The 23,301-nt window shown below is 38.6% G+C and overlaps 3 protein-coding genes across 3 annotated transcripts in view; 1 reads left to right on the top strand and 2 right to left on the bottom strand.

Moving 5' to 3' along the window:
- Positions 1–16,223, top strand: part of RAD9B (RAD9 checkpoint clamp component B) — a 35,734-nt gene extending 19,511 nt beyond the window's left edge. Inside the window, exons 7-12 of the mRNA XM_055322872.1 lie at positions 1,356–1,462; positions 1,559–1,623; positions 2,176–2,298; positions 5,514–5,749; positions 15,212–15,343; positions 16,219–16,223. Of these exons, the coding sequence (XP_055178847.1) occupies positions 1,356–1,462; positions 1,559–1,623; positions 2,176–2,298; positions 5,514–5,749; positions 15,212–15,343; positions 16,219–16,223 (668 nt within the window). The remainder of the gene's footprint in view (positions 1–1,355; positions 1,463–1,558; positions 1,624–2,175; positions 2,299–5,513; positions 5,750–15,211; positions 15,344–16,218) is intronic.
- Positions 4,309–4,862, bottom strand: LOC129508005 (ubiquitin-40S ribosomal protein S27a). The gene has a single exon (XM_055322875.1). The coding sequence runs from the start codon at positions 4,822–4,824 to the stop codon at positions 4,354–4,356; it is 471 nt and encodes a 156-aa protein (XP_055178850.1). The 5' UTR covers positions 4,825–4,862; the 3' UTR covers positions 4,309–4,353.
- A 1,394-nt stretch (positions 16,224–17,617) lies between the features above and the next one.
- The window catches only part of PPTC7 (protein phosphatase targeting COQ7), a 39,891-nt gene continuing 34,207 nt past the window's right edge, over positions 17,618–23,301 (bottom strand). The window contains exons 5-6 of the mRNA XM_055322846.1: positions 22,619–22,748; positions 17,618–21,526 (exon numbers count right to left, since the gene is read on the bottom strand). Of these exons, the coding sequence (XP_055178821.1) occupies positions 21,468–21,526; positions 22,619–22,748 (189 nt within the window). The 3' untranslated portion in view covers positions 17,618–21,467. The remainder of the gene's footprint in view (positions 21,527–22,618; positions 22,749–23,301) is intronic.

The raw sequence follows: 23,301 nt of genomic DNA, 5'->3' as shown, positions 1-23,301 counted from the left end.
GCCCCTGGGTGCCATTGTTTGTTAAATGTCTGATTTTGGCTCAGGTCATGATCCTAGGGTCCTGGGATTGAGCCTCACATCAGGTTCCCTGCTCAGTGGGGAGTCTGCTTCTCCCCCTGCTCCTTCCCCTGTTTGTGCTCTGTCTCAAATAAGTAAAATCTTTTAAAAAACAGATGTAATGCTAAATGCAGTAAGTCCATCAGAGAAAGACAGATACCATATGATTTCACTCATATGTGGAATTTAAGAAACAAAACAAATGAACAAAGAATAAGATACAAACCAAAAACCATTCTCTTAAATACAGAAAACAGGGCAGCCTGGGGGGCTCAGTGGTTTAGCGCCGCCTTCAGTCCAGGGCGTGATCCTGGAGACCCAAGATCCAGTTCTGCGTCGGGCTCCCTGCATAGAGCCTGCTTCTCCCTTTGCCTGTGTCTCTGCCACTCTCTCTGTGTGTGTCTCTCATGAATAAGTAAATAAAACCTTAAAAAAAGATACAGAGAATAGACTAGTGGTTGCAGAGGAGGGATGGGTGAAATAGATAAAGGGGATTAAGAGTAATTTATCTTGATGAATACTGAGGAAAGTATAGAATTGTTGAATTTTTATATTGTAATCCAAATTAATATAACACTGTATGTTAACTACACTTCAATTAGAAAAAAAAAGAAAACAAGGAGAAGGAAGAAAAGGTACTTGTGTGTCTGTGTGTGTGTGTATTTCTGAGCATGTATATCAAAGATTTTTGTAGTGAAAAACTCAAAATTATTCTCTTTTATATTTCTGCGGGTTGATGGGATTCAGCTAGATAGTTTGTACTTGGGATCTCATGCAATTGCAGTTAGATAGTGGCTGAGTCTAGAATCATCTGAATCCATCTAAGATGGCACACTGACATGGCTGGTAATTAGTGCTGGGAGCACAGCTGGGCTGTTAACCAGAGTGACTGCACACATATGGCCTCGCCATTAATTTGGACTTCATAGAGCATGAACTTGACCAAGTTGGCCAACTTGGCTGTTGTGGCCAACTTCCCAAGAATGAGTGTTGTAGGATAGAGGAAGTGGATGGAAGATAGAGGAAGTGGAAGTTGCCAGTCTCTTAAGTCCTGGGCTCAGAAACCAGCATGAGGGCAGTTCATCTATAGCATCATATACTATTGGTCTCAGCAGCAGGGAGCCAACTACCCAAATTCAAGGGAAGGGGACGTAGACACAGACCCCATCTCTCAGTGAAGGAGTGTCAAAGGATTTGTGGCTATTTTTAACCTACCATTTAGTTATGTTTTCATACTAAAATTTAATAAGTACCTCTGGGACTAATTCTATTCTTTATTTTCTTGTAATATTGAACAGATTTGACCAATTCTGTGTACAGTGAAATGTTTGTTGGTCCTGATGAATTTGACTTCTTTCAAATTGGAGTTGATACTGAAATAACATTTTGTTTCAAAGAATTAAAGGTAAACAAAAATTTGTGTCAAAATTTCACTCGTAGTTTTTTAAATAAAGATTTCAACTATTTTTCTTCTTCTTCTTCCCCCCCCCACCACCCCCAGGGAATGCTGATATTTTCAGAAGCTACACATGCTCCTATAGCCATTCATTTTGATTTTCCTGGGAAGTAAGTCCTTGGGAACTTTCTGAGCTTCTTCCTTTCTGCCTGCCTGCCCGCCTTCCTTCCTTCCTTTCTTTTGTTATATATCAATAATAGAATCCTTTGGATCACTTTGAAATTTACACCTCAAGAATTCCTTAACTTTACTGGCAACACTTAGCAAACTAAAAGTTTGAGGATGCTTTTTTTAGTTGATAATTGAGAAAGATATATTTTGCAGAGTGAATACATTTATAAATTTGACATGGTGCTGAATTGCCTAATTAGAAAATTATACATGGCTTAAGCAAATCTAATTTCTATGAAACTATGATATTTCATATAGTATTCCAGATCTAAGCTTTCAGAGATTGGGTTAGGTTAGATGGACTTTTTGAAATGGGATCTGATGATGTCTAAGCACCATTTCAGCTCTTAGGACTATGTTAATTTGTGAAAAGATGAACAGGAGTTCTTTTACTGTTTCCTTTTACTTTTGAAGTAAGTGTTGTTTTCTAATTTTCCTAATGTCCATCAAAAAAACATGTATGATGCTTGCTCTGACTTTGCCTTTTTTAGACCCATGTCTTTAAGTATTGAGGATATGTTATTGGAAGCTAACTTTATCTTGGCTACATTAGCTGATGAGCCAAGTAGAGCATCTTCTCCGCAATCATTGTGTCTTTCACAAAACCAAAAAAGGTAAGGCCAATATTTTAACGTCTGTATTGGTTAGGAAAAAGCCATTGCAATTTTATTCTGAAATAATTCATTGGCATTCATGTAGGAAATGATAGAGGAATAAAACATTAGAAGATCAGAAATATTGCCTAAATCAGGAAGAGCTTACAGGGGGACCAACTTAGCATGGAAATATCACCAATCATGCACTAGCCATTTGCTTTTTCTCTTCTGCTCAGAATTTGACAGGACTGTCTGGTTAATCTTCGTTACTACCCAAACCTCATTTCAGTTTTGGCAGTCGTTTTTTAGGAGGGATATAGTGTTAAGGTTCACGGTTAAGTTTCTGTTTACTGCCTGGAACTCTCTTTCTCAGACATGGGGACAACCTTTGTTTTTCTTTCTTTCTTTTTTTTCTTTTGTCTCAATAACTGTTTTTTGGGGAGGGGGTGCAGAGTGCTTCACTATAAAAGTGACTTTAAGGGTACTATGGGAAATTTGGAAAATACAGAAAAGTACAAAGAAGTACAAATTGCACCACCTGGAGATACCCACTGTTAACATTTGACTTGCTGTTTTTTTCTTTCAGACTTTTTTTTTTTTTTTGCATAAGGTGTTTTAAAATAAGATCAGGCTCTTATAGGATATATACTTTTCTGTCCTCTTTTTCCTCACAAAATGTATTGTGAATATGTTCCAGTATCACTGATTATGACTTGAAAACATGATTTTTAATGACTGTATAGAATTTTATCATACAGATGTATAGTAATTTGACTTTTTTTTAAAATGATTTTTTTAATGTTTTTTTTTAATCTTTAATTATTCTTCTTTTTTTTTGTTGTTGTTTATTTATGATAGTCACAGAGAGAGAGAGAGTGAGAGAGAGAGGCAGAGACAGAAGCAGGCTCCATGCACTGGGAGCCTGACGTGGGATTCGATCCCGGGTCTCCAGGATCGCGCCCTGGGCCAAAGGCAGGCGCTAAACCGCTGCGCCACCAGGGATCCCTTGACTTTTTTTTTCTAACTTGGGCCCTGTTACTATATCACAAGTTTGTCTCATGCACACTGGGTTGCTTTACTGAAGAATTTGAATCTGTAGAGAGAATTTCCAAATAATCACATATGTAAACGTTAGCTTTTTTAAAAAAATTTTTATTTAAAGTCTAGTTAGTTAACATACAAATGTGATATTGGTTTCAGGAGTAGAACTCAGTGATTCATCACTTGAATACAATACCCAGTGCTCATCACAGCAGGTGCCCTTCTTTTTTTTTTTTTTTTTTTTAAGAATTTTATAAGAGAATTTATTGGTATGCCATTGAATGTAATAATTTTTATATTAAACTTCAACTGCATGTTTTAGTTGAGTGTTACCAAGATAAGCAAACCTCCCTGAATTAGGTGATGGGCAAAAAAATATGGTGCCAAATACTGCCTGAAACTATTTCTCGATGTTAATAGTACTAGTGAACAAAGTGTTTAAAATTCCCAAGATTTCACACTCAACATTGAAGGTTCACTTGTACTGTGGACAACATATATCCCAGCCAAACCCCAGGGACTCAGGATGACTTCTTGAATGGAGTACTGAACGCTTAGCCTTTACATTTATTATATATGAAACAAAAGGTCATAGTCCTTGTTTAGGGAAGACTTGTAACACCAATTCATACAAATCAGTGTTTCTCAAAGTGGGGATGGAACGGCAGCTCTCCCCTTCTCATCACCCCAGGAATCATTTGTCAAGTCTGGATATACCTGGTAGGAATAGGTCTATGTTACTGGCATCAGAGGAGTACAGGCCATTATGCACAGGACAGCCTTTCACAACAGAATTATCTAGTCCAAAATTTCAATAGTGCTGACATAAAAAACTGATAGAAACGTAAGCTCGTTTGTATCTAGATAGTTCATTTTAAATACAATCCTAATTCTTCTGCCAAAGTATATACAGTCTATCAAAATAGTGTGGTCATCAATTTGATACTTAAAACCAATCTTTTAAGTCACTAGAACAAAACTCAACAATTAAATGTTATCAGTTCACTTCTTTTATTATCAATCCATATACAATTACTTGTCTTCTGGTTTGTTGAAGCAATAGGTCAGACAACATTTGCCACAATAATGTCTGTCGAAGTGGCTAGCCATAAAAACTCCAGCACCGCATTCATCTGAAGGGCACTCTCGACGAAGGCGACTGATTTTGCCATTCTCGTCCACCTTGTAGTATTTCAGGACGGCCAGCTTAACCTTCTTTCTCTTATGCTTATTCTTCTTGGGAGTGGTGTAAGACTTCTTCTTCCTTTTCTTAGCACCACCACGAAGTCTCAACACAAGATGAAGAGTGGACTCCTTTTGAATGTTGTAGTCAGACAAAGTACGGCCATCCTCCAGTTGCTTGCCAGCAAATATCAGTCTCTGCTGATCAGGAGGGATTCCTTCCTTATCCTGAATCTTGGCCTTTACATTTTCTATCGTATCCGAGGGCTCAACCTCGAGAGTGATGGTCTTCCCCGTAAGGGTCTTCACGAAAATCTGCATCTTGGCGGCGGTTCCACCGCAGATGGCCGATCGGAAAGGAGCAGGTGCCCTTCTTAATGCCCATAACCCACCTAGCCCATCCCCCACCCTCTTCCCTCCAGTTTGTTCTCTATTGTTAAAAGTCGCTTATGGTTTCTCTCTCTCTCTCTCTCTCTCTTCTCTCTTTCTCTCTCTTTTTCTCTCTTCCCCATATGTTCATCTGTTTTGTTTCTTAAATTCCACATTTGGGTGAGATCATATGGTATTTGTCTTTCTTTGACTTCATTTAATATACTCTAGCTCCATCCACATTGTTGCAAATGGCAAGATTCCATTCTTTTTGGTGAATGAGTAATATTCCATCGTATATATGTACACCACATCTTCTTTATCCATTCATCCGTTGATGTACATCTGGGCTCTTTTCATAGTTTGGCTATTTTTGATAATGCTGCTATAAACATTGTACCCCTTCAAATCTGTATTTTTTATCCTTGGCTAAATACCCAGTAGGGCAATTGCTGGATCATAAGGTAGTTCTATTTTTAACTTTCTGAGGCAAAATTTAACCTTCAACAATCAGTTTTATGTTGTTTCAATATATTCCCTAAGTTAGTGTTATAATTGTCGCCTCCTATTTCTTTATTAGTTATATAAAAATATACATTTCCAGACAAACAATTCCTTCATTTAATCCCTTAATCCCTCAGGTCAGATCTGATGCACTCAACACACAACAATTCAAAGGCTGGTAAAAATGTAACCAGCAAGGCCCCAGGATGTATTTTGAGAAAAGCAGCACCCAAAAGGCTTTATCCAAGTGAGACTCTCACAAACATCTCTGCATTGGAAAACTGTGGCAGCCCTACGATGAAAAGAGCGAATGGAGACATTAGTGAAGTGCCAGAAAGCAGTGTCAGTGACACTGACAGGTGCCAGGGTCTCCGTATCTGCAGAAGGTAAAGGGAAAACGTTGAGATGCGACCATGTCTGTCAAGAATCCTCATTATCTGTGTCGCTTTGCAGTCTCCCTGCCCAATCCCACCCCAGTGTCCTGAAAATAGTTTCCTTACTTTTTGACAGGGGAGGAGTGAAACTGGTCTGAGTTGGAACAAAGACTGTTTATAGACTGTCAGTGCAAAAGAGTTTAAATTGCTTATTGAGTAACAAAGTGTATTCAAGTAGAGATTGGGTCACTTGTATTAAATAATAAATTGATTGCTTCCAGGATACCTATCTTTGAATACAAATAGTATGTATGCAAAATCATACAATTAACGTTCTAAGATGAGCGTCCTTCTCATTTTATTTTTCAAATTGGGTTGGGAAATCCTTTACTCGTTGGGAAATAGAAATTTCATCCCAACAAACATCACACATTATTTCATGGTGGAGCCCCAGTTAATAACCTATTGTATTACCAACACTTTACTAACTGGATGATAAGCTTTACAGAATACTATTGTATTAAACCTTATGCTATCTATTGAACTGAAGATAAATATGATTTATTAGAAACTGAAGTATCTTGGGATCCCTGGGTGGCGCAGCGGTTTAGTGCTTGCCTTTGGCCCAGGGCGCGATCCTAGAGACCCGGGATCAAATCCCACGTCGGGCTCCCAGTGCATGGAGCCTGCTTCTCCCTCTGCCTGTGTCTCTGCCTCTCTCTCTCACTGTGTGCCTATCATAAATAAATAAAAAATTAAAAAAAAAGAAACTGAAGTATCTTGAATAATAAGTCCCAGTTTAACATGTTTACAATAATGTTTTTTATTTAAGTTTGCTTTACTGTTGCTATTATTATTGGTTTGGAAATACGATGTTTCTTAGAAATTTGAAGGGAGAAATAGCATTTCTAAAAGTCACTATCTTATGCTGTATAAAAGACTTTTAGGGCAGTAAAATTGGGTAGTAGATTCCACTCATTATCCAGTTTGATGCTGTGTTTATTGAATACCTGTTATATACCTAGCAGTTATAGCAGTGGTCTCCTGTGTATTACTAGTGTGGCCATAATGTGAAAACTGAAATTTGTCTCTTCATTATACAGAAGCATTTTCTCCTCCTGTTTTTTTTTTTGGTCACAGATATTGTGCTTACTTATTCACGGGTAACAACACAAAAACATTTTCTGGCCACTTCACGTTGCTGAAATTCACTAAAATGGCTCATTTCCTCACTAGGGAAAGTGACATTTATAGATGACTGTAAACTCCATAAGCAACATTACAGGACTCTTCTTCACATTTCCCATAGCCATAAGTGACATACTTAAATTTTAAAAAGAAAGTTCTATTTTTTTAAAGACAGTTCTATTTTAAAAGGGTATTATTTGCCTTAATGTGGCAAACTCCTGCAAAACTGAAAATACAATATAGTTCAGTTATTTATTTATTTTATTTTGAATTTTGAAAGATCTCTTGGTTGTTTTTTTTTTTTTTAAGATTTTATTTATTTATTCGTGAGAGACACAGAGGGAGGCAGAGACATAGGCAGAGGGAGAAGCAGGCTTCCCGCATGGAGCCTGATGGGGGACTCGATAATCAGACCCAGGATCACGCCCTGAACCAAAGGCTCAACCGCTGAGCCACCCAGGCGTCCCTGGTTAAGTTATTTAGACTTGTCATCTTCCACTCAAACTGTTGTGAGCCTTCCCATTGGGCCTCCATGCTTCTGTTCCCTTCCACTCTGGTTCTCCTCCAGTGAACTAGAAGATTTTGTCCAAACTTTACATTTACAATGAAGCACAGGGGTTTAGAACACTGGCTCAAGATTTAGAGTTCCTAGGTTCACATCCCTGCTTGCCCCTTATTAATTGTGTGATTTAGACAAGTTACTCCTCTTTGCCTTGGTTTTATTATCAGTAAAATGAGATAATAATAGGACTGCCCATTAAATAGAACTGTGGAAGTTAATTGAACTACTATATGGAGCTGGCACATGGTTAGTGCTCACTGAATGTTAGTTTATTGTTGTGCATCACTCTCCTGCCTTTGAAATGCTTGGATCCTTCCCCTTGTCCCATAGGATTACAACTAAACTCATTTTCTGCTTTCTTCATGATTAAATTTCAGCTCTGCAATTTTAGTAAGAATACAACAGAACAATGCTGTGTTCTTCTCATACATCTTATCTGGAAGCACATAATGGAGATTTGTCTCCTTCTTGGTGATCCTAATTTTTATCATATAGTTAAGGTGTTATCTGCCAGGTTTCTCCATAGTAAAGTTACTGTTTTCTGTTAGTAATTGAAAGTGGCTTCCTAGGAGACCCTTTGAAACTATGTAAATATCCTGTTTCTCATCATACTTTTTTGCCTACTAATTTTAGCATCTATTGATGCTTTTTTTGTCTAAAAAAGTTATTAAAGTGATGCTTGGCAAATGGCAATTTTTCTATTATCAGATGAAACCCCACTTTAATAACTTTTCTTCTCCCCATTTGATAGTTATGTCACAAAATACTCTTGGATATTAATTTTATTTGGGGGGGTTATAATCTATTACTATTATTTATGCTGGGAGCCTCTGTCTCTCTGACATGTCTTCAGCGTTTTTTGAGCACTTCCTTACTTTTTGAAAACTTAAAGTGTTCTAGGCTTAACTTGTATTTCCCAACTCTAACCCAAATAGAATCAGCCATTCTCCCAAGAGTCCTGGTTCCTTTGATTAGTGATGGCAAACAGAAACAATTTCTGGGTGGTAGGTGTGCTCTTTTCTACTGGGATTTCCTTGCTTCTAGGCCCTCTTAGCAGACAAATCTAAGAAACATATGTTATTTATTGACACATACACACATATTGATCAATTTTTATATCTATTTGTATACATACATACATGCATATGTACATTTAAACCCATGAATTCATACTGATACCTCCAGTTCCGGTCCAACACCATAGGGTTCATACTGGCCTCCCTCATTTCTTTATTTTTAAAAAATTATTTAAAAAAAGATTTTATTTATTTATTTGAGCGAGAGAAAGAGAGAACCTGAGCAGGCAGGAGGAGCAGAGGGAGAGGGAGAAGCAGGCTTGCCACTGAGCAGGGAGCCTGATGATGACATGGTGCTCAATCCCAGGACCCCCGGGATCATGACCTGAGCTGAAGGCAGATGCTTAACCAACAGAGCCACCCAGGCACCCCTCCCCTGTTTCTTCCTTCCTAACTTCCTTCCTTCCTTCCTTCCTTCCTTCCTTCCTTCCTTCCTTCCTTCCTTCCTTCCTTCCTTTCTTTCTTCATTCATTCATGAGAGACACACACACACACACACACACACACAGAGGCAGAGACACAGGCAGAGGGAGAAGCAGGCTCCATGCAGGGAGCCTGACGTAGGACTCGATCCTGGGTCTCCACGATCAGGCCCTGGGCCAAAGGTGGCACCAAACCGCTGAGCCACCCAGGCTGCCCCCCTCCCCTGTTTCTTTATGACTTCTTTGTCTGACAGTGAGAAACTGGGCTGTTATTCCCCACAACATGTTTACTTATTATTCAATCCAGGAACACACAGTTTCAGAATTGTTAATCCATACCCCTGGAAAAAATGAATCTGATAACAGAGGTACAACATTTGTGAATATTATTTTGTCTTTAGCTATTAAGTATATATTCAAAACACTGTTTTTCAGGGCACCTAGGTCTTGCTGTGGGTTAAGCGTCTGACTCAGTTTGGGCTCAGGTCTCATGGTTGGGAGATGGAGCCCTACGTCGGGCTCTATGCTTGGCACAGAGTCTGAGATTCTCCATCCCTCTGTCCCTCTTGCTTGTGCTCTCTCTCTGAACTACATAAATAAATCTTTTTTTAAAATACTGTTTTTCAAAGTTACTTAAGTTAGTTTTCTTCCCTCACTCATAATTCAGTATGGTTATATTAATCACCTTTAATGCAGGTAGCTGTGTGTGTTTGTCTTCCATTTTGGTTCTCCCCAGATCCTTGTTGATTTTGGTCTTTGAGCTCTGACCTAGTTGCAGGCTAGAGTCAGAACTATACAAAGAGTGTATGCAGAGCAGTGGCACTCCCTCGCATCTTTGTACCTTTTGTAGAGACTAAATCTCACTAGTTTTTAACTATTATTTGTATTTCTATTTGCTCAAGTGAGCAGATACATGTATATTTTATTTCTTCTTCTTTCTTATTCTAGAAATGCTGTTTTCCACTTTGCTTTTTGCACCTAGCTGTATGTACTAAAAATCACTCCATGTCACTTTATTTCCCCCCCAACAACTACATGTGTGATGTACTGTAGTTAATTCAACCATTCTCTTATATGTGGGCATTTAGATCCCCCCCCCGCCTTATATTTTGCAATTACAAAGTTGCAATGAATAGCCTTCTTTCTATACATGTAAAAGTTTTCACCTTGTCTTATGTGTATCTACAAGGCAAATTTCTAGATGTGTGTTGCTGGTTTAAAAGTGCATGTGTAGTTTTGTTAGGGGCTGCCAGAGTTTTCTCCGGAAAGGTTGTACCAGTTTGCATTCCCTCCTGCAGTTGAGGAGAGGGCCTGTTTTTTCCAGCCTGGCAAACAGCATGTGTGTCATACTGCTAGTTGAGAAATAGTATCTCTGTATAGTTCTTTTTTTTTTTTAATCTCTGTATAGTTTTAATTTGCATATCTCTAATCGTGAGGTTGAACATATTTTCACGTGTTTAAAAACTTTTATAATTTTGGGGCACTTGGGTGGCTAAGTTGGTTGGGCATCTGACTCTTGGTTACAGCTCAGGTTCTGATCTCATGACTCATGGGACTGAGCCCCACATTGGGCTCCACACTCATTGGGAGTCTACTTGGATATTCTCTCCCTCTACCCCTTCCCCCTCTCAAGCACTTTCTCTGTCTCTGTCTCTTTCAAATAAATAAATAAATCTTTAAAGACTTTTATAATTTTTGTGAATTTATTATCTCTTATTTTTCTATTTTTTTTGTCCTTCAATTTTTTAAAAAAAGATTTTATTTATTCATGAGTGACACAGAGAGAGACAGGCAGAGACATAGGCAGAGGGAGAAGCAGGTTCCATGCAGGGAGCCCAATGTGGGACTTAATTCTGGGACTCCGAGATCATGCCCTGAGCCAAAGGCAGATGCTCAACCACTGAGCCACCCAGGTGTCCTTGTCCTTCAGTTTTTAAAAGTTCTTTTTTTTTTAAAGATTTATTTATTTATTCATTTATGATAGACATAGAGAGAGAGAGAGAGGCAGAGACACAGGAGGAGGGAGAAGCAGGCTCCATGCCGGGAGCTTGACACGGGACTCGATCCCGGGACTCCAGGATCATGCCCTGGGACAAAGGCAGGCGCCAAACCGCTGAGCCACCCAGAGATCCCTAAAAGTTCTTTATATGTAAGGATATTAGCTATCTATTTATCTGTGATACATGGTGCAAATATTTTCTATCAGTTGTCAAATTTAAAAATTTTTTATCATGCAAACATTTTCCATATTATCAAATTTATCTACCTTTTATAAAAATTGTCATTGGATTTTGAGTCATTAATTAGAAAGCCTTGCCCTATGTGGAGGTTATTTTTTAAAATTATTTTTTAAAAATATTTTATTTATTTATTCATGAGAGACAGAGAGAGAGAGAGGCAGAGACACAGGCAGAGGGAGAAGCAGGCTCCATGCAGGGAGCCCAATGTGGGACTTGATCCTGGGACTCCAGGGTCAGGCCCTGGGCCAAAGGCAGGCGCTAAACCACTGAGCCACCCAGGGATCCCCTCTATGTGGAGGTTAAGAGAAACTCATTTATGTTTCCTTCTAGAACTTGAATGGTTTCATGTCTTTTTGTTTTTAAAGTGAGTGTGCATGAGGTAGAGTGAGTGAGTGAGGTGAGTGGGGCTGGGAGGAGGGGCAGAGGGAGGAGAGAGAGAGAATCCCAAGTAGGTTCCACACCCACCCAGCATAGAGCCCAATGCAGGGTTCTGTCTCACAACCCTGAGTTCATGACCTGAGAAAATCAAGATTTGGACGCTTAACCGACAGAGCCACCCAGGAGCCTGATTTCATCTTTTCAGATTTATATCCTGAACCATTTGGAATTCCTTGTGTGTGGTGTGATGTAGGAGACCAATTTTGTCTTTTGCAAAATGGCTACCTAGCCATCCCAGAACCACTTCTTATAAGGTCTACCTTTGCCCTAGTAATTTGAGGTGCTCCCTTTTGTCATATACTACATTTATGTATGTTTTGGGGTCTATTTCTAGACTTCCTATTCTATTCTGCTGATCTGTTCATGTGTCAGAACCAAATTTTTAATTTTAGAGGGTTCAGAGTATGTCTGAATGTTCAGTAGTTGGTATCCCTTTGTAGATTTTGTCAGTTTTTCCTGGCTACTCCTGAATGTTGAACTTTAATATCAACTTACATACATATATTACATGATATCAACTTACACCATAAAAGTGAGTGAAATCATATGGTATATGTCTTTCTCTGACTTACTTTGCTAAGCATTTTACTCTCTAGATCTATCCATGTTGTTGAGAATGGCAAGATTTCATTCATTGTTATGGCTGATAATGGTCCATTGTATATACATACATCATCTTTATCCATTCATCAATCTATGAATTTGGGCTGCTTGGGCTGCTTCCTTATCTTAGCTATTGTAAATAATGCTGCTATAGACATAGAGGTGCATGTATCCCTTTGAATTAGTGCTCTTGTATTCTTTGGGTAAGTACCCAGCAGTGCTATTGCTGGATCATAAGGGAGTTCTATTTTAACTTTTTGAGGACCCTCCATACTGTCTTCCACAGTGGCTGCACCAGTTTGCATTCCCACCAACAGTGCACAAGGATTCCTTTTTCTTCACTTCCTTAACAACACCTGTTGTTTCTTGTGTTGTTGATTTTAGTCATTCTGATAGGTGTGAGGTGATATTGTGGTTTTGATTTGCATTTCCCTGATGATAAGTGATGAAGAGCATCTTCATGAGTCTATTGGCCATCTGTAAGTCTTGGAGAAATGTTATATCTAATGTCCATTTTTTAAAAAATATTTTATTTGAGAGAGAACGCATGTGTGAGAGTGTGCAAGGGAGAGGAGCAGAGGGAGAGGAACAAGCAGACTCTGTGCTGAGCTTGGAGCCCAAAGCAGGGCTCAGTCTCATGACCCTGAGATCATGACTGAGCTACCCAGGTGCCCCTTTTGTCCATTTTTAAATTGGATTGGTTTTTTTGGGGTGTTGGGTTTTATAAGTTCTTTATGTATTTTGGATACTAACCCTTTACTGACTATGTCATTTGCAAATCTCTTCCCTCATTCCATAGGTTGCCTTTCAGTTTGTTGATTGTTTCCTTTGCTGTGCAGCAGCTTTTTATTTTGATGTAGTTTCAATTGTTTTATTTTTGCTTTTGTTTCCCTTATCTCAGGAGACATATCTAGAAAGAAGTTGCTACAGCCAGTGTCAAAGAAGTTACTGCCTGTGTTTTTTCTAGGATTTTTATGGTTTCAGGTCTCACATTTAGATGTTTAATCAATTTTGAATCTATTTTTGTGTATGGTGCAAAAAGTGGTACCATTTCATTCTTTTCCATGTTGTTGTCCAGTTTTCCCAACTCCATTTGCTGAAGAGATATTCTTTTTTCCATTGGGTATTCTTTAGGTGCTTTGTTAAAGATTATTTGACCATATAATTTTGGGCTTATTTCTGGATTTTCTATTCTGTTCCATTGATCTTTGTGTCTATTTTTGTGCCAGTACCATACTGTTTTGATTACTACAGCTTTGTAATATAACTTGAAGTCTGGAATTGTGATACTTCCAGCCTTTTCTTTTTTTTCTTTTCCTTCTTTCTTTTTTTTTTTTTTTCCAGCCTTTGCTTTTCTTTTGCAAGATTGCTTTGGCTATTCTGGGTCTTTTGTAGTTCCATACAAATTTTAGGATTGTTTGTTGTTCTGTAAAAATGCTGTTGGTATTTTGATAGGGATTGCATTAAATGAATAGATTGCTTTGAGCAGTAAAGACATTTTAACAATATTTGTTCTTTCCTTCCATGAGCATGGAATGTCTTTCCATTTTTTTGTGTGTCATTTTCAATTTCTTTCATCATTTTTTTATAGTTTTCAGAGAACAGGTCTTTTACCTCTTTGGTTAGGTTTATTCCTAGATATCTTACTATTTTGGGTACACTGTATAGAATTGAATTTTTTATTGGTAATGGATTGGTTATGGGGATTAAGGGAAAAGGAGGTTCCAGAAAGACTTAGGTTTGGAGAAACAGGTTCACCTCTCACTAAGATCACAAAGTCAGTTTTGGATATGTTAAGTTATAGAAATCAAGTAGGTAGTAGGATATCTGAAGTTCAAATTCTGTGAGACTCCCTGGCATATATAGGTGATAATTTCAGCCAAGGGTGTGACTGAAATCTCCTAGGGAGAGGGTACAGAGGAGAGGACTGCCATCATAGAAAGCAGTGGTTCTTATACCTGGGGCAGTTATGCTCCCCGGGGGATAATGAGCAACATCTGGGGATTTTTTGGATGTTACAGTTTGGGGTGTGTGTGTGTGCTACTGATGTCTAGTGGATAGAGGCCAGGGATGCTGCTCGACATTCTCTGCTGCACAGCACAGCCCCCACAACAAAACATCATCAGACCCAAAATGTCAGTAGTGGGGAGATTGAGAAAGCCTAATTTGAAGGATGGGTAGGAGAGAGCCAGCCAGCTGAAAAGTCTAAAAGCAACCAGGAGAGTGTGGCATGAAAAAGGTACTAGAAGAAAGCGTCAGAGTATCAAGTGGGATGAAGACCAAAAATGGTCATTGGCTTAAGGATATAGTGATTTTTGGTGACCATAAGAGTCTGTGGGGGTGGGGTGGGGGTGGTCAGCAGCTTTTTCAGATAGGACTGAGGAATAGAAAAATGAGAAAATGGAGACAGTGAATGTAGACAGCTTGACAGCAGAGGTAAGGGAGTAGTTGGGTGGGGGGCAGGATAAGGCTATTTTGTATTTTAAAGATGAGACACATTTGATTAAAGTATTGATATTCGTATTCAACAGAGGAGTGGCATGGGAGGGCCTGGGAGGCAGTGACAAGGAGGGAAGGATTGGCTATAGCTGGGAGTGGTAGCTTCAGCTACAGCAGGAGGGAAAGGGGAAAAGATGGATTAGTCAAGTAGGATTTCCACACACAGTCTCTGGTCTCTTTGTCTCTTGCTGCCTTGGTGTGAGTTTTAATGGCTCCAGCAGAGGAGTCAGAAGATCACTGATTCCAAACTGTGCCTTTTAGTCAGGGAAGGGTTTCATTATAGGATATGCTGTGCCAGTCATGAAGGTTCTGGGTGTTCCATGAACCATCTCACCATCAAAGTTAGGGAGACCACATGGGCCAAGTTTCTGAAAAGGGGCTGCTACCTGGAGCATCTAATGAGCACTAACTTTCGCTCAAATAAACAGTGGAGTTACTTTTTTTTCCCTCCAATTTTCTTGCATGTTCTTTGGAGCAGTTTCTTCTGACCAGCGAGAACACTTCAACCACCCTTTTGACAGTCTGGCAACAGCAAGTGACAATGAAGAAGAAGACATGAATAATAGCAGTTCTTCCACATTCTAACACTTAATGATGGCTGAATTGGCCCCCAGCCCATTTGCAGGCTCACTTGCACCTCAAACACATTTTCACATTTAGTCCATAAAGATACTGTCTTGGACTTCCTTGATATGGAGCATGGGCTTCTGCTTTGCTAAACATCATTTTGTGTTAACAGCCATATCTAGAAATAGCTGCTTGTTAAGTGTACATATTTGCTTTGAATTCAGTATGCTACTTGGAGGCAGAAGTGTTCTGTGCAGGGAAAAAGCTTATTAGAATTCTTCAATGCACATTCTCACTAGAGCTTTTTAGCATTTTCTTTGCCAGTTTTATAAAGGTATTTAGATTTTTTTCAGCAGCCATTTGGAGTGCATCAGTATGGCCTGTAGTTCTGTGACCAATAGGTAGCTTTTGTATTTCGTTACAAACATCGGGTTTTGGTGCTTTCAGACATAGTGAAAAGCTATGCAGTCTTTTCCCATGTAATGCCGTAACTTCTTGTCCATTGTTTTTTAGAATTTAAGATTTTTTTTAAAGAATGTTTTTTTTAAAGATTTTTAATTTATTTATGACAGAGAGAGAGGCAGAGACACAGGCAGAGGGAGAAGCAGGCTCCATGCAGGGAGCCTGACATGGGACTTGATCCCAGGTCTCCAGGATCAGGCCCTGGGCTGAAGGCGGCACTAAACCGCTGAGCCACCCCGGCTGCCCTATTTTGTTAAGATTTTAAGTAAAATAATCCCTGGAAAAAAAAAAGGTCAAGAATAAAAATATGTAGCTATCCCCCTCTTTTTGGAGTCTTTTTATATATTGTAAAATTTTATTTTCTAGCCTTAAATGGTTCTAATTTTCATATGTGATTCTTATATTTCACAGTGTGATGCAGAAAATAATTTAATGGAATTGATGCCAAAAAATTATTTCTGAATTATCTGACATAGAGCAGCAACCTCCACTTTTGAGAGCCTAGGTTTGGAGTAAAATGAGACAGATGATGAATGTTTCTGTTCTTTGCCCCTTTAAGAATTAGCTTCTTGGGGATCCCTGGGTGGCTCAGATTTAGCGCCTGCCTTCAGCCCAGGGCGAGATCCTGGAGTCGCATGATTGAGTCCCACATCAGGCTCCCTGTGTGGAGCCTGCTTCTCCCTCTGCCTGTGTCTCTGCCTCTCTCTCTGTGTCTCTCATGAATAAAAAATAAAATATTAAAAAAAAAATTAGCTTCTTACCTGAACAGATTAAAGAATCTGGCACAAACCATTGTTACATAATATGATGCATGCCTCTCCCTCCCCCAAACCTGTTTATAGTCAGTTATAACCTGACAAACTCCTGACTTCTGTAACATCTTTCTATGAAGTTTATGTGAAACCAACAAGGAAAATGTTAACTGGCAAGCAGTTGTACTTTACATTTTGTGAGGAATTCATACACAGAGGTGGCTGAGTGAATTAGTAAACTTCAGAACTGTGAACAGAGTTCTAACTAAAATCAGAATGAATTTGGCTCTTGTAGCTTAGTACTGAGTCAGAGCTACCCACAATAACCTAATAAAAACTCAAGTTTGTCTCAAAATGTTCCTCAATGAATGAAAATGGGCTTTCACTGAGCTTTTTGTGGAAATTGGCAATGCCCACATAATTTCAAGTCCTTCCATACTGTAGGCTAAAGATTTACATATCTTATGCTTACACTGATGATTAACACTGAATTTCACGTATTCCTGAAAACGCAGATGACGACAAGGAGAGCATGTATACCCGGGTAACTACAGGTCTCCTTGCAGAGGATGAAGTTTCTGGTTCTCACTGAAAAGGGCAGAGGGGTGTATGGAGGTTGTGAAGGCATCATCATCAGTAATTGCCTGGATGCAACATCAGTCTGGAAAAGATAGTTACAGTATTAAATGGCATAGAATTTGGGTTTTAGAATTTACATACAGATTGTTAAGTTTAAATGACATCAGTTTTTTTGTGGCTTCATTCCTTACCATTTGAAAGATGCAAAATCCGTATCAATTGGGAAAACGTCTGTATTTTATATTCAATAATCAGTCCATTTTGATGGAATTTTGGGGGCAACTAAACTGATGTAGTAAACCAGCTGGTGAAAAAGAGCTAAGGGGGATAAACTAATAAGACAGAAAATGATAGCTACGAAGTAAGGAGTCCCTGTTAGAATGACTAAGAGGCTTGGAAATGAAGACGTGACAGAGACCCAACAGAATGTCTAGGGCTGGTGTCTTAGTTACGGTTCAAATTAAGAGGAGTTACACAGATTAGTATAAATACTATATTTATTAAATATCTTTACAGTTTATTTAAATGTATTTACAGAACTATTCCTGCATAAGTTATATTTCAGACATCCAATTCAGGTCATTGCCTCTTGGGTAAGACAAATAATGATAGTCTCAACAGAAAAAAGCAGCTCATTAGTATACACAAATTCAAATTTGCTTCAGTATTTAGCCATCTTTGCCACAAACTACCTGCTAACTTAAAATTTTGACATGGACACTGTTGATTTTTAGTTGAGAAGTTCAATTTTGCAAAGAATATTTTTAAACAAATAGAATCCAAATGCTTTCTGCTTCATATTTTCAATTTTATAAGCAGATTTATATATATGTATACATATAAATTAAATTAACATTTATATATTGAGAAATGTGATTTTTTTCCAGGGAAATTGGATGCTGTAGCTTCTACCAAAGAGCGCTGGTATAAGGTGACAAGGAACCATGAACTTATTCGAAAGTACAAACATTTACAGTTCTAGCCAATCTTGTTTACAATCTCCAAAATGCTGAAAACTGACTCAGTGAATTCCCACAATTCCTGCCTTGTTACTTGATGTGGTAGGTTGGTGGTACTGAAGGCTACTGTTCTAGCCAGAACAAATGCAGCTGATAGGAGAGGAGACACACTCTCCCATCATGCAAAGCTTGAAATGTAGTTTCTACTCTAGACACAGCCCCCCCCCCCCAGACATGCATACCTGGAATGGATTCTTTTGTGATTTAGTACCTATCAACCATGTCAAGCCAGTACAGTAATTCAGGACAAATAACTGGTTTCCCCCACCCCCATTTCTTCTTTCAGTTTTTTTAAGAGCCTATAGACTCTACTGTATTATCCATTCAGTAAATTTTTTGTGCGCAGGCAGCTTAAATTCACAGGAAGAAATAAGGTTCTGATATGTTTAGAGTGCACATTTTAAAACAGAATAAAATAAAAATTTCAAGCATGTGATAAAAATATTGATTTTTATAATACAGTATTGCTTTATAAATATAGATGGAAAAGCTATAAACTTTTACTGGTCTTTGGTGCATCCAGAGAGGGATAAATAATTTGCCATTTGTAAGTTAGAAATCCAAATTCTCTTTTGTTATAAAAGTCCAGTACATGAGGCAAATGTGTATGCATTTTATACTGCTTGATTTAAAATACAATTAACACACATTAAGTTCAGAATCAGACCCACCAAGTGGTATATCTCAGTCACACCCCACAGAGACTTGGATTCTGTGACCTGGAATATTCCAGTATGGGTCCAGCAGAGCCTCTGACTTCTGGGAGTGGAAGGAGAGTTACTTGTAAGCAGCACTCCAACTGATCATCACCCCTCCCACCCCCAACCCACCCCGGTGGTCATAAAATTAAGTGCATAACATACAAAGGACAGGGCAAAAAGAAAATAGAGAAAGTATTTTGTGTCACTAATCTATGGGCCAGGTCCAAAGTCAGTTCCATTGTGAAACTCAGTTCTTGTCCCACTGTTTCCAATATCACTGACACAAACACATTGTTGATTTCTAATGGTCATTTCTCAAAAAAGCCAAAAAAACAAATAACTGAATTGATTAAATGAGTTGTGTAAAAGACCACCAATCTAGCGTTATAAAGACTGTTTGATGGGTTAATAAGAGCAGAAAAAAGCCAGTGACTTGACCAGCATTGCTCTTATAAGGAATTAAATGTAAGCATTGGAAAATTAATGCAAAATAGATCCAGATCATAAGGCGACATACCTCTGACCAGATAGATATAATTAAAAACCCAAACAAAAGAACTGAAATTGCCAGCCCAAATATAAATGTATTCCTTTCAACAAAACCCTTCTGGATGCAACTTTCTTTACTTTTTAAATACACAGAGACTGCAACAGTTTGTGCAAAATAAATACCCCGCCACTTGCCACTCACGCTTCCATGTTTTATCATAGCACGATGGGTACTCATTATTTAAATGGAGTCTCCCTCCACCCATCCCTCCCCTCCCTGTCTGCTATTTTCTCTACCAAAGAATTCTGTTTTGTCAAGTTAGGGTAGTTAAGGCATTCTGACATGTAATTAAAGGTGATTCAAAATAGATATCTAACATTATGCCAATTTAGGAATAGTAGATAAATTACTGAACAGCTTACAAATGAATAACTCATTCTTATTATAAATGAAATGCCTGTTACAAGCATGATGCATTGAAATATAGTAATGACATGTACATGGTACATGTTAAACAATTTTAAATAAAACAAAAGCTTGACAGTTACTCAAATATACAGTACAAGTTCACAAAACAAAATCTTTTAAAACAAGTTGAGGTAACCTCAAACATAAGTTTTAATGCAATAAACCAGGGAATAAGTATCTCCTTGAGAGAAAGACACTTTCTGTATTCTCCTCCAGTAGATCCTCATCAGGTTTAATTGCATTCTCATCTATACACCAATGTTACCTGACTTATATATAAAACATGGCTTTAATTTAAGGATTTCTAAGTATATATTTTTTCTACCACCAAGTTAATGAAGGAAAAAAAAACTGACCCCAAAATATATATCTTTACAGCAGTCGACTTGTACACAAACCTTAAAAATAAGTTTGAGCTTGCAGATAAAGGGAGAACTGAATGCGGGGTAGTTTTATAAGGAAACTATACACTGCAAGATGGCTATTTGGAAACTGTAAACATTAAGCTTGATTCAGAAACCCCTAAATTTCTGTGTAGGGCAATGCAATTGTCAGATCATCCCTAGGAGTTTTCTTCGTGAACTCTTGTGCCGTTGCCACTGCCCACGGTGCTCTTTCCATACGGACTCCCTGAATTTGGTGCATGCTCTACGGATAGCAAGGCTAGTAATGAAAAGTCTGAGAGTGAGACTAGCAGTAGCAGGACCATCAAAACCCAACAAAATTCAGTTACAGCTGTCTATTCTCTATTAGGCCTGTAGGGAGAGGGCTCCTGCACAGGGTTATTGTATCAGACAGCTGGGGGGAATTTCAGCCATAAGATTACATTTCTTGGCTTTGAGGAGTTTTATGATCTTAATATTTCCACTGAAAAAATTTGGCAGGGAGTCTCCCCAGCCCCTCCAGCAGATCAGGCCATCAGCCTGTGATTTGGACTAATCAATAAACTGCCAAAACTTTCCTCATCAGGAGCACAATTAGGCATATTTTAAAAACCAAAAACCATTTGCATCAACAAAATTAAACTGAATTTTTCTTCTGATTTGTAACAAAAAAGCTCCTAGGATGAAGATTTCATAATCCAGAGCAAGGTTTTAGAGCAGAATTATAAGCCCCTGAAAAATAGGAGTTTATAATGAAAACATAAAGCCACACCCAATCATCATAACAAAGACTGTATGTATAGTACACGTTTAACATTTCTTTTGATGATAATGTAAATGTATGTTTCTAGTAGATGTACCATAACATACAATTTGTGTTAGACTTTTAAAATTCCTTTTACGCATTGTAATTTTGAATTCACTTTACCAACATCACTCATTTTCAATACTTAAACCATTTCTGAAACATAATAGCCATGTTGGTGTTGAAAACCTCCATCCCATCATGAAAAAGGATGGTAAGAAGTGAAGGTCGATCTTCAAATCTTGCTTCTCTTCAAAATGGCTGGCAGATATGAGCTAGTGAATGACAGTAGTGGTTCTCCACGAAGATCTCAACCATGTCTCAAAAAGACAAGCAAAGGCTTTACATCACTGGCCATTGAGATCAGTGGCAAAGAAACATGGTCCTGCCAGCAGGATCAGCACACATGGCAGGGGAGAATTTGGGAAGATGAAAGGAAGGCCAGAGCTGACACTAAGGCAAGTCAGTCTGTATACTCAGCCACTATTGAAAGAAGGACAGTGATGTCATCTGGCTTTCCACCTAAAATGAAAATGAAAATGACAATGTCTTCGTACATCTTAAAAGGAAAGGTCAATTAAAGTGTAAGCCTAAAAAAGTACTAAGAGAACAAATGCTTGCGATTCAGAGAGGTTTGGTTTGATCTCTAGTAGAAAAAACATATTTGATAAAGTGAAATAGTTTAAAAAAATTACATGTAACTTAATTATATGAAGTCTAAAAAAATCTTCACTGCTTCTTTACAACAGGCGCTCCATTAAAATGGCCACCATATCCTCTGTTTATAGCAATCACAGTAGAGACAAAATCTGGTTAAGATAAATTCTGCCTGACGAGAAAGTTACATGCTTCTACTGACAATCCTAATTTGGACAAACATATCTAATGTTTTGAAACTAGGAATAGTCTTGTATTCTAATCTGCCAAACAGCTATGGCATGTGCTTTTTTCTATTTTAGTACTTCCTAGAGGGCTAAGAAATGCTTTACATGTCATAATATTGTATCAGCAAGAAACTGACCAACTCCATGAGTTCTGATATGATAGCACCAACATGTCATCCCAGCTCTAAGACTGAGCTACTGGCCTGCTCCCAAAGTTACGTATCATTCAGTAGAGAGGAGGACTTAGGCAAGGACAGTTTAACATTGCTTCCCTCTTCAAAATCTGCTGTGGTAATTTGGCAGGCAAATATTGTCAACGAGTCCCACAAAGCCAGAAGAAGGGAGAAGTGAAATGTCAGACCCGTGAAGGGCAGAATGTTAAACTGTTAGGAATGTCCAGGGCCTCTAGGCGGACTTGGAGGCCTTCTGGGCTCAGGTCCAGGCAGTGCAGTGGTGGCAATAAAGGGCTTCAGGGTCCACCTGCCTCTACAGCCAATGAAGTTCAGTTCTAGAGGGCATCCTCTGTGGGGAAGACATGGTGACATGCACTTGCTCTAATCCTCCAGTGTTAGGGCCTGCTGACCTTGCTCAAAGCTATGGGTTCACAGCTGGAACAGGACACGTCACCGTCTCACCCCAGTATGCTAGTTTACTGCACCACAGAGCCCAGAATGCTCCCATCCTACTATGTCCCCAGTTAGTCCCTATGACCTTCCTAAGGAATGCTTACCTCTCACATTCAATCCGTTGTCACATGCAAATTGTGCAAAAGGTGACATATAATTTGGGTCATAGGCCAGCTCATGGGCTTGCTCAGCAATGCTTCTTGCCGTCTGTTGTATACTTTCATAATTGGAATTCTAAGATGAAAGGATGAAGGAGTTATTTTTACCAAAATGCCTCATATGATTTCTGCGTGTAAGTATACTTCTTGCAGATATCACTTTTTGAGACAGTAACATTTATCTAACCACAATTTCCACCATTTAAGTTATATTATAGTTAGAGAAGACATTACAACATTACATATTCAGTAAAATGAACAAGACCACAAGTGAGTGCTGCCTGCACAAGATGTCAATCGGATGTCACCCATTGCTAGGATGGCCTTGGGTCCTAAAGTCTGGATTTTTATTTTTGCTTTTTTCCCCACTTGGAATTCTTAAGGTATTCTTGCTAAAATTGGATGGGACTGAAAAGGTGGATTTTGATAGCACTTTAGGGATGACCTCAAAAGTTTCCTTGTTTAGGAATGCAACCCTGGCCAAGCATAATTTGCTCTTTGAGTAAGAGCTGCCAGTTGTCCTACTGAAAATACCTTTAGAATTTTATATCATGATGAAAGATTCTTGTTTAGCTGTGTAATCTTGAGTCATACCCTTATGCTTGCTGCTTCAACTTTCTCATCTGTAA

The sequence above is a fragment of the Nyctereutes procyonoides genome, unplaced genomic scaffold, assembly GCF_905146905.1.
Source record: "Nyctereutes procyonoides isolate TBG_1078 unplaced genomic scaffold, NYPRO_anot_genome, whole genome shotgun sequence".
NCBI lineage: Eukaryota > Metazoa > Chordata > Mammalia > Carnivora > Canidae > Nyctereutes > Nyctereutes procyonoides.
Note: the sequence above shows the minus strand (reverse complement) of the source record. Positions and strands in the feature narration are given on the sequence as shown.

Bases quoted from the DNA above. Each gene is read 5' to 3' on its own strand.
- LOC129508005 (XM_055322875.1), bottom strand. From the start codon at position 4,824: ATGCAGATTTTCGTGAAGACCCTTACGGGGAAGACCATCACTCTCGAG.